This window comes from Pterocles gutturalis, unplaced genomic scaffold (assembly GCF_000699245.1).
Source record: "Pterocles gutturalis isolate BGI_N339 unplaced genomic scaffold, ASM69924v1 scaffold35650, whole genome shotgun sequence".
NCBI lineage: Eukaryota > Metazoa > Chordata > Aves > Pterocliformes > Pteroclidae > Pterocles > Pterocles gutturalis.
In genome coordinates, this window is record NW_010147185.1 from 44,672 (window position 1) to 56,645 (window position 11,974).

At 40.5% G+C, this 11,974-nt stretch overlaps 1 protein-coding gene across 1 annotated transcript in view; it reads left to right on the forward strand.

The window, feature by feature from the left end:
* Window positions 1–7,125, forward strand: part of LOC104470880 — a gene marked incomplete at both ends in the record, with an annotated part of 33,421 nt that extends 26,296 nt beyond the window's left edge. Inside the window, one exon of the mRNA XM_010085972.1 lies at window positions 6,995–7,125. Coding sequence (XP_010084274.1) covers window positions 6,995–7,125 — 131 coding nt within the window. The remainder of the gene's footprint in view (window positions 1–6,994) is intronic.
* Between the last annotated feature and the right edge of the window lie 4,849 nt (window positions 7,126–11,974).

An 11,974-nucleotide genomic window follows, 5' to 3' on the forward strand; every position in this document is an offset into this window, starting at 1 on the left:
CCAACAAATGCTGCACACCTCCAGCTCCCAAGTACCATGGGAAAATAATTTAGGCTCAGACCATTCCTGGGCACTGCCTTGCTCAGAATCACAAACGCTACGTGACTTCTATAGCTATGAGGTACCCGAGGGAAGATCTACACCAGATGATATAAAAATGCTGGAGAAAACCCAGAGTTAGCACTGAGTTGCTGCTACATTTGACTCTGCATCACTGCAGAGACACAGCAGCAGAGTTCCTGAAATCAGCATGTTGGCGTGAGGATTTCGGCTCTGATGCTGCTCGCTCTCGTGTCAGGTTGGATGAGCTCTGCACTGCACCGGGTGGTCTCATGTAACCTAAGTGGTTTTTGAAATGGGAAACCCCAGTTCTGTATACATTACATAGCTCTTGGCAGCGTTGTGCAGAGCACTGCCCAACTATCTTAAAATCTAGTTCCTTATTCTACAACTTCTTCGGCTAGGTTTTTAAGCACTTACTTAAGTGATTTGTTGAATTGCAACCTCAGTAAGTCATGGTTTTGAATGCTTAAAACTGATTTGTCTTGATATTCTGAAAATCAGTAGTTTGGTGAAAGCATTTAACAGGTGACAGGATCAGACCCATAAACTGTGGGTTAATCTGTGGCTCATTTATATATCTAGCCTGGAATTAGGTTTTACCCAAGAAAAAAAAGGAAAATTAAATTAAACTCCAGATATTTTCATTACTTCCTCTAAGAGGAGATGTAAATTCCCTGTTCCTCTGAATTCACAGTTTTAACTGCCTTTATGCAACTCTCCTTGCGTGTCACAATACTCTTAAAAAGAAGACAAATAAAAGCACGTACTCCATCATTTAAACTCCTGTTGTGATGCAGCAACTGTTGTCAGAGCCTCATCTGTGGAATAATGGAGGATGAAACCACACTTCATGATAAAAACTGCAGGCGAGGTCATTCTTACAGTTACCAGCACAAACTGGATATTAATCATAGTGCAAATACATTTCAGAAGCTAAATAAGAGCATTCCCAGAGCCCTGCTGATAGCTGTGCATCCCACTAATTCACCTCACTGAACATGCACCTCCAAGCTCAATTAACCCTTATTCCAAGGCCACCCATAAACTTTGCAGTAAATATGTTTTTTCCCTCCAGCCTCTGTTTTCTATCAATGGGACAGATCATTTCTGTTGGAGGAGAAAATGCTACCTCTGCTTATAAACGCAGCTCCCTAATGAGGAATATGAGCGTGTGTTTGCAGGGGGCTTGAATCAGTAGGTCATTGATTCTGTAAATTCAGATGTTTGATGCTCCTGAGGGCGTCTGCTGTTTCTTCTGTCTTCAGGTGCTGTTTGAGGCAGCCAGAAATCCTCGGGAGGCAGACGGATGGTGATGCGGGAAGAGGGGTTTCCTAGTGCAATTGCTTGCACACAAGCTTAGTTGTTAAACATGTACAAAAAACTACGAGGAGCCGTTATTGCTGTTGTTTAGATATTATTATTATTATTATTGTTATTAGTAGTATTATTATTGTTATTAGTAGTATTAGTACTGTTATTATTCTCCCTTCCATGCATTGTTCAGAGGCAAATTGGAAACGCGGTAATTAAGCCCTGACTGGTGGTGTCGTACTAGTGTCCTGAGCCAAAGTTCAACACCCTGAAATGAAATTTAAACCAATTAATCTGTTAGATTTTTATCGCTTGTCCGTGTTTCCTCAGCAATTCCCTCAGCACGTGGCCTTTGATCAACTCTCATACAAAAGCTAAAATGTGTGCCTGCTGCTAGCAAGATGGGGCTGACATTAACATGGCACTCATAAAACAATCAGAGCAGTGAAGCCCTCAAACAGACAGGGCATAGTAATATTTAATAAAAGCGCACACATAATCTTCAGAATTAGCATTTTGTGCCTTGCAGTACCTTTGGGAGAAGAGCTTTTATTTGTGGAGTGATCATTATTATAACAAAGAAGAGCTACCTAATAATTTCCACTTTAGCTCTGCAATATGCCATGAGCATTTCTGAACCATTATGCTAAACTGTGGCGGGGTAATCATTTTATTGTCACAGTTTGAAGGAAGAAAAATCCCCTGTATATCAGTAGCTAGGGGAGTACGGGAACACAGGAACACACTGACACACACAGCACACAACAGAAAACTTTTCCTTTTTGTTACCTGTGTGCTGAGGTTGGTACCTACTTTTGTAGGTATCACCTTTGTATGGAAGGTGATAAGATTTTAACAATGCCTATTCTGAGAAAAGATGAAGATTTCAAAAGAACATTGTTTCCCTTGAAAGTCGTTAAGGTTTTTGCTCATAAAACCTTAAAATTTATCGATAGAGACCTTAGCTTTGAAGTCAGTGGTGAAAATTCCCAGTGGCTTCAATACGTTTGGGATTGCAGTGCTTCCCTCTAACATCGAAGAACATTGTTTCCCTTGAAAGTCATTAAGGTTTTTGCTCATAAATCCTTAAAATTTATCAATAGAGACCTTAGCTTTGAAGTCAGTGGCGAAATTCCCGGTGGCTTCAATACTTTTGGGATTGCAGTGCTTCCCTCTAACATCTATATCTGTTAACTCAAACTGCAGGAGCAGCACAATGAAACATGTCAGATGTTAACACTGATTTGCCTTGATAATATGCAAAGAAGGAGAGCAGCTCATTAAGACTCATAACCGTTAGGCCATTTCAGCAGGTGGAGGATGTGGCCGCATCACCTTCAGCAAGGAGCTGCAAGGTCTGTGCCTGCAGTTGGAGGGGTGATACTTCGTTTTTCCTCAGTCCAATGACTGTCCTGAAAACACGCAGTGAATGTAATATACCCACGGCAAAGAGTCTTAAAATCTTATCTGATAATTAGGCTACCAAACTCTTCTGGTTCTGGTTGCAGTTGGCTGCCAGCTGTTCATTTAAAGAAAGTTTATATGTGTAAGAATGTGTAATTATTCTTTTTTATTATAATTCTTCTCTGGACTTAAAGTCCGTTCATGTTATCAATCATGTACACTCCATTGGCTTTATTAGAACTGGTCTAAGGTCCTGTACTGCATTTTTTTATCAGTGACATTTCAGACTTCAACTAAAATCTCGTTTTCTATACAAAAATGTAAATTTTATGTAACTTTTAAATATTTGTTTTAACAACATCATTTTAGAAATGATGCTTTGGTATTACAGAAGGGCATGTGAAGTGATAATATTTTGAAACAAAATATTTTGTTTTTCTTAGAAATATTAAAAAGTATTATAGTTAATTCCAGATAGACTCTGGAACTTTGCATTCTGAAAAAAAACAACAAAACAAAACAAAACAACAAAAAAAACCCAAAACTTATGTACTTTAGTTTCTCTTGTGACCAAAACAAAATGCAGAAAATTCGAGGTCTCCAATGAAAAGATCATTCTGCCTAGCTCTGTTTTTCTAGGGTTGCACAGAAGTAAACACCTTCCAGAAAGCACTTTGAAAGTTGCCAAATGATTAACAGAAGAAATATGAAGAGCTGAGGGCCTGAGCTGGCCAGACATTTGTACCAGGGGCATAAATAGAGCTGAGGTCATTGCCTTGCCCCACTCCCAGCATTACCTGTGGTGATGCTGGCAAATGGGACTCGATTCTTCCATCTCCTTCCTGGTGCTCCAAGGAGAGGGCTTGGGAAGGGCAGAGCTTTAGTGAGGCCAGTGTCCCAAACGACGCTGGCTGTTGCAAATATGCCATCGTATAAACATGTTTTGTGCCTTCAAAAACAGGTAGCAGTCTGGATGCCTCCCTCAGCACGTCTCCTCGGGCTTCCTCAGGATGCAGCCCTTCAGCACAGCGTTCCTTGCGGGGCAGCACCCCTGTGCAGCCCTTCCAGTCTTTACAGACCCTTGTGTTTTAAGACAAGAGAAGCTGTTTGGGGAAAGTTGGGAAGTCCCACTGATTTTTGTGACTGGTCCCAAGTGATCTCGCTGCTTCTCAGGTAGTGCCTGCAACCTGTCCTCATCTTTAAACCACCAAGTCCTGACTTTTCCTCCTCAGAGATGTCCTGGGCTATTGCCAGCAGTTCCGGTGAGGCACTGATTCAGCACAATTGCTACATATTGAAATAAAATTACATGTGTGAGTGGTCGCATTGACTTTGCAGCTGAGAGTGTCCCAGGAACATTCCAGTGCAGAACAAGGACATCTGCTCAAAGTCCCCCCGGCTGCAAAGGTAGTTGGCATGTGTTTGATGTTAAGCGCATACACATATAAAGTATCAGAATCAAATACATGGGGCAGCACAGAGAGTGCAGCACCTTGCGCTTCTGAATGCAAGGTAGGTACTGCGAAGAACACCACAAGATAAACAGCAAGACCTGTAGTGGGGACCTGTAACTGCAGAACAGTATCTTGCATTCATTTTAAAGATGAATTGAATCTGTAATTTTGAAGCCTGCATATGTTTTCTGTTAATGGCTTATGGTCTCAAACAGTTTTTATTCACTGGTACTTAGGAAAAAAATGTCGCTTGTAGCCTTTAAGAAAAGTAGCTCATTCTCTGACACATGGGAAACTGATTATCTTCGGGTTTTATTGTGGGGTGTGGGTGTCCACAATCAACTGGAAATACTGGAAAGGGTGTAATTTGGAAATGATTTTAATTTTCATTTATGAAAAAGTTCGATTCTGTGAAAGGGCTAGATGGCATTTTGAAAAGCTGCTTTCACTGTAAATCCATTGCTATGAGCTCGGCTGAAAGGAAAGCATTTGGTTTTGGACTTTGCAATGGTTTTTATGCACAGTTTTATGCAAGTAACTTGAATCCAAATTAAACATCTTGAAGTTACTTCTGTGTGCGCGCAACATTTTCGTAATGGTAATGTTAGGATGTTTCTTTTGTTAGCTCATGTAAAAGTTAATGGCTGTGCTCTGCCAAGTTTGGAGTAGGGTAATGATTTTTTTTCTGCCTGTGTGTTTGTGTTTTTCACTGGAACTGGCATCCCCAAAAGCTTAGGTAGTGGAAAAGTTTGTGCCTGACACAACCTTTTGTAGGTAGGGACGGGGTCTGTTTGCTCCCCACGCATGCGTTCCATCACCGGTGGTGTGAGTCTGTAGCAGTGCCCACAGAAACACTCACTGCTACGGGTGACTCAACAGCTCCCTGTCCAGCTCCCTCCTGCTTCCCAGCTCCACGCCCACCGCCCTGCCCCGCGGCTGGGAGGATGGAGCCTCTCACCAGCCTCACCACTCCCGCAATTAGCTCCAAGTGACCAGAACTTTGCTAAATAATCATAAAGATGCACAAGGTCTCTTTAGCACTTTATGTTTGGAGCATTTTAAAGTAGGCTTCTGTGAATGAATTGATTTACTGTCTTTACAATCAGAAGAATGCAGGGCAGGGGCTGCGCCACTACACAGACAAGTGAAGGAACTCATGGGGGCAAGGGTGTTGTCCTGGATGCTGCTAACATGTGGGTGGCTTTCAGACCTGTATCTTCCTAGTAAATCCTTACCTGATGAACTGCCTGAGTGCTCTCTCTTGAGTATGTCACCAAGTACTCAAAGTTACAAACCAAATGACCAGCTCAGACAGCCTTTCCATCAAGTAGCAATTCACAGCCAAATGTCAGCAACCCTAAAAGTAGAGGTATATGTGCATATATATGCAGCTAACCAAGTCCTGCTGATTGACACCTGACTGACATTGCAGAATCAGTGTGGGCACTGGCAGCCCTTCACATGTTTTCAGTGGAGCCAGCCTCTTCTCTCTGCTGAGGTCTGGGCTCAGATCTAAAGGAAAGAATCTTGCTTTTCAACACTGAGGTTGGCTGGTGGAGTTTTGCTGCTCCTTGAGGGATCTGTTTTTCATGGCTAATGAAATTGTTAAGGTACCCACTTTACTTAAAATGTTACCTAGTGGCATGGTGTCATATTTTCACCTCATGCTGTATTAGCAAGGAGAAGTTGGTGGCATTTGGGATGGAGTTGCTTCTTTTCATCAATCCATATGGCCACCCTGAGACTCCACAACTGAGAGTTACCCAGGGCTTTTTGTCTTGTGCAGGTTATTTTCCCAGTAATGTTATTCCTGTTGCTTCAGCACAGTTCATTTCTGATGTACTCTGGTACCACAGAGGAATGGAATCAGTATGTGGGTGTTTATATTTCTCTGTCCCACCAATATATAAATTTGAGCATGCTTCTGCTTGAATGGTCTTAAACCAGAAGATCTTACACCAAGATTTCAGTGTACTACTTCGAGCAGTACTTAGTTTTCAACATCCTCTCAGAAGGCACTTTAGTGCGTGTGATGCCAAGAAAGTGGCTAGTGAGAGCGGGGACAGACTCTATGAACACGGCAGAATGCATTGCACACACTTCTTGGTTATCCAGTAGGTGCAATGTACCTGGAATGACTAGAGGGCAGGGTTATAGGTTTTGGATTTTGTGTGTGTGTGTGTGTGTTTTTGGTGATTTTTTTTTTTTTGTGTGTGTTAGCCAAAGCATTAAAGAAGGGCAGCGTGGTTTAATACTAGAGCAACCTGGATCTGATTGCAAATCAGTTAAAGAAGTGCTGAGGGTTACACCCTTTTTTATTTAGCCAATATTTACATAATATTTATAGGAGTTTCCTTGATGAATTTGGGTTATGATGTATAATAAAGCAAGTTCACTGGAGATTTTTTTCTTAACTTGGGTATTGCACATTTCATATAGAATAAAGATAGGGATTTGTCCTGATTTCCAATTGGTCTCTGCCCATCATGTTGTGATTTTTATGTTAATGTAGACTTTAAAAAGTTAATTTTTTCCGATGCAGATAACAAAACCAAACAGAAATTAATTCAGGATAAAATGCTTCCAAAGATATAGTTTGAGGTCGTGCACATGTACTAGAAAGAATATGATTGCTGAAATCTTTGTGTTAGTAAGGGGGGAAAATGAAAGCTCCTTTTATTTTATTTTTCTCAAGTCTTCTATCATTAAAATCTGGTTCTAACAGCAGAATACTTCTCTTTTTCATGTGTGTTGAAAAGCAGCTACACCATGTATCAAAGCCATCAGTCCAAGTGAAGGATGGACTACAGGAGGTGCCACTGTCATCATCATAGGAGACAATTTCTTTGATGGGTTACAGGTCATATTCGGCACCATGCTGGTTTGGAGTGAGGTAGGTGTTGTCTGAACGGTATTGTCTAATAGCTTTGTCTAGCTTACAGCTAGCCTGTCCTTTTTCTATGCCACATGCTAAATCAGCAACAAATGTTGAGATGTGAATCCTTTCCTCATTTAGTTTTATAAAAATAATTAGTCAAATTTACCTGTGGCAGAAATCTATTATAGCCAGGGGATTTGCATGTCCTTTCACTGCTCCCGAATTTAGTTCAGTGCCTTTTATTCCAAGAAAACGAAAAGATAAGTGCCCGTGTGAATAATTCTGCATTTAGCACTACAGTTGCTAAGGGCCCACAGGAAATAAACGTTTGGGTGATCCTGCCTTCCAGGGAAACTGCCTGCTTGGAGCTGCAGCTCGGTGAGGTGGAGATTGCAGAAATTCAGCACCTCTGAATAGCATGTCCTTAAAGTGTAGGCACTTGGTATAAGTACCGTCTGTGTAATAGCAACCAAATACACAGTATTGTATCCACAGTGGAAAACACAGATTCGTCATGCTCTGCTCCTGGCACATGATTAAATGTGGAGCCTGATATTCCCCAAAAGCCCCAGGAAAGTTAAAACTCAGGCAGCACCACCCGAATGGCCACTTCCAGTGCACGGGGCCATAGAATTCAGGGCAGAGTTCCCACTGGCTTCACTGGCATGAGAAGGCAGCTCCAAGAAAATGTTTATGTTTTGCATTTGTGACTTTTCAAAAGCATTTTGGAGGTTTTACAAGAAATTGTTATAGTCATGATTTTAATACTGAAATAAACACTAGCATCTCTAAAAGAGCTGTACAAAGGTGGTGTAAGGATCTTCTGTTGCTTTGCCTTATATTCTACAATTATTAAATAAACATTATAGCTTAATTCATATCCAGCACATTCTCCCTACTGATTCCATCGCACATATCGCAGCATTTTTTCCATATGAAGAGTATCCTCTAATGTCCTTCATGAGCTTCACTATTCTCTCTCTCTCTCTCTCATCCTTCCACTTGAGGACAAGTGTGGATGAAAGGGCATTCCAGAAAAGGAGAGATATTAAATGAGCCCTATTCTGAAGCCCTTATGTGATCATGAAAGTGCCCCCTGGGTCCAGTGTAAGCATTTTGTGTGTTAGGATTGAAGCCATTATGGCTGCAGGCGTTTAACAGAAAGGTGAAGAGGCTGGGAGGAAAGTGCGCTGGTTTTGGTACTGCAGGATTGGATCTTTCATTATAAATCTTGATTCTATTTATTAGTGGAAGCCATTAATTGGCAATTTCTAATCTCAGGAGAGTGAGTGCTGGTCAAAACATTGCTGCTGATGGTTGCAAGGTGTTGTCGTAGAATTAATAATGTTAGAGGAGGTACGGACCAAAGTCAGTCTGTTTGTTGTGAATGCTTTAACGGGCTGCACATTGGCTTTGAGTGAAAACTGTTTCACTATCTGTCCCTTACACCACTGCTTCTCAGCTTCATAACCTATGAGAGCAATAGAAAATCCTAACGGGGAAAAGAAATGATTTCTAAAAGAAGGAGACAAACATGATAAACAAGTGCAGAATTGCCTGAGATGTCTGAGTGATCCCTAAATAATAGTGATCTATAAATAATTCAGATTACACATACTAGCCACATATGAAGTACAAAATAAGTTCTTTCATTTGCCTTCCCATTTCTAAAAATGTCTCATACATTTTCAGTACCCAGGAAGAGTATTTTTGTTTTAATTTAATAGAGTGTAGAATTGAACTGTCGATCTTCTGAATTTCAGTGCCATTTCAAACCTGAACAGGTTCGTCTTGAGCTGCCAGTCAGCCCAACTTTGAGCAAACCTGGCCAGGTTATTTTTCCATTGGATTCAAGAAGAATTTTCTTGTTATTTCATGGATCCAAAGAAAACATGATTTTAACTGAGCAGTAGAAAATCCAAAACCAAACTAGATAGGCAGAAACTAAAGAACAAGAGTGAACCTTGCAAAGCATTTTCACATAGGTTTCTCTAGCTTCACTTTCAGTTGTAATCGCAGGTGGTTTAGGGGATGAAGTCTAATATTGAAATTAAGCATCATTTTGCCACAGTCTTTGCATGGGACCTTGAGCAAATCACATAATCTGCTTAAAGTTCAATTCTCTTTCTCTAAGATAGTAATAAGATTAGTCACCTTCTTTGGAGAAGGTGCTGTGAAGATAATTATGGTAAAGGTCCTGTATTGCTCAGATTTTGTTATAGCAAAATCCATCTAAGTACCTGGGATGCATAGATATTTAAAATATAAATCCTACCACAGTTCAGAAGCAAAGTAAAAAGCCAAAAAACCATTTCTTAATTTTAAGAGTGTATTTGTTGCTGTCAAGCAGCATATGTTATAAATAATTTGAAATGTAAATAATATATCTTTAATTTATTTTACATGTATTCAAGTTTTGTAATTGAAATATTTATATGCTTGAAATGGAGGTGACTGTTAAAAAAGGAGGTTTAAAATGGTTTCTGAAACACATATTTATTATTTAAACATATATTTTAGCTGTAAACACTCTAACATAATTACAACCTTTCTCAGCCAGGGAGAACTAAATAAAAACTTAATTTGTCACATTAATTTTCTGCAGAAATGCAGATACCCTAAGCCAGTAGGTTCGATTAATCCTTAACTCCCATTATTATTATTTTATAAAAATTGCTTTAAAAGCCCTTGATATTTTTAGAATACAGCAAAATGGGCCATCTAGTACCTTTTTTTCAAGGGACTTTCATAGCGGACAAACAAACTGCATCAGTGTGCACATGCTGAATCTGGACAGACAACTCCCAGCAAATAGTCTGTTTGCCAGATAGGCTCTGCCTTTCTGTTTGTCCAGTCCACAGGCAGATGGAGTTGTTATTTGCAGGTTTTTAAGCAGTGTTCTGGGTCTGTGTGTTGTTGCAAATATTCAAAATCTGAGCTGCTGATAAAAATCCTCTGTGGTTTCTCTCTCTTGTTGGAGGGCTGAAACTCCAAGAGTCGAGTTTCAGGGCAGATACATGATTGTGAAGACAAAATTAGTTTCTTATAAATATTCCACAATATTTGCTTAAAATGAACTATTTCTTCAAACATTTTCCTGCCAAGAACATTCCTCCAGCTGTACAGAGTCAGCTGGAAACGACTTCTTTTTCTTTTGTATTAAGAAAAGATGAAGCACTGAAACATCAGTTCTTTTACCTTTGTACAGCACAAAAACAGAGGATGATTTTTTTTTTCTTTTTCTTAATGGTGCAGAATCAAATTCTGTGACACAGTTTTTTATTTTGCTTTTTATGTTTATTATTGATTTTGGAAGTCTCTGGTTTTGAGTGCTTATTTTGGAGGTCTGACTCATTTTTAAAAAATGAGTAGGCACCCTCTTTTTTAAAAGCAAGGCTTATTAAGCAGCATCTGGATGCCCAAAATTGAGGCATGCAAAGTCACCGGTCGTTTTAAAAATATAGGTATCTAACGGGTCCCGTTCTCACTGAAAGCTGTAATTACCTTCAGTTGGTGGGATTTTTCTTCGTTCCTGTCCTAATGGTCCTCTTGACACAGAGTCCAAGTTAAATTTATGACTGATTGTCACCATTCCCTAACCACAAACCAGAGCTCAAGCATGCAAAAATAAACTAGTGACTCAGATTAATGACATCTCCTTATAAAATGTCACTTTTAAAAAAGGAAAGTAACCTGGCACTCTGAAGAGTGTGAAATGATGCTGTATCACGCAAGAATGTCTAGAATATATTAGCAAACCACAGAAAGAGGCTTGTTGTACACACACAAACCAAATGTGTTTTGTATTTTGAAGGGCACACACCTCCCTCCATTCTGAAGGTCTCTAACTCAGGTATTAATGGAATACACAGCGTATCCCAACTGACCTGTAGGAGTTTGCATCAAACATTTAGTGCAGTTGCCAAGACCACCTGAAAATCCCTTGGGAGAAAGGGTCCAGTTACTAATTTTGTATCCAGCTCCAGATCCCAATTAGCCAGATGCTGGAATAGAAGAGGAAGCTGGATCTGGGATTTTGGCTGATGGGTTCATCTCCAAATCACAGATTAATGCCTTGCTCAAGATTTACGTTTAAAAAATGTGTTCAAATGTGTTCAGAAACATACCTAACTCATATTTATAAATTCTCAGTTCTTGGTATGTCGTTGCTACTGTTGTTATAATGTCTGTTAATGCACCAAGAGCTCCCACCTGAGGTTAGGACACAGAAATGGCCATATGGGGTCAGACGGGGAGGTTCATCTAGCTCAGTGTCTTGTGTTTGGTGCTGGGCAATGACAGATGTCAGTAAAAACAACAGGGTGAGCATGTAGTGATGCTTGCCTAGAACGCTCTAACAGCCTCCAACCATTTGGGGCTCAGAGGCTTCCACAAGTGGTGTCTTTACTTTTAGTATCCCTTGATGCTAATAGCTCACCTTTTCCACATGGTTTATGTGCAAATAGGAGACAGGCTGTGCCTTGGAGAAGGTACAGGCTATGTCAGTGTGAGAGGGGAAAACGTGCTCGGAAAAGGTGGAGTGGGCTCCCAAGGTCAGGCCACAGGTTGACAGTGTAGACTGGAAAACATCTCATAATCTTTATTGGAGTTACTGAAGTCAGGGGCAGATTTGCTCTTGCTGTGCGTGGGCCTGGAGTACCCAAACCCATGCAGCACCCATTGGGTCACTTGGATTGCAGAACAGAGTTAGGGCAATTTGGAGAGCTGGTCCCCATCCATAGTGCAGATCCTGGCAGCACTAAAGAATCGGAGTTTGAGACCAAAGGTGGGTTTCAGAGGGCAGGTTACAAAGTGCAAGGGGACATTAGAGACAATTTACACAGAATCACAGAATGTTAGAGAT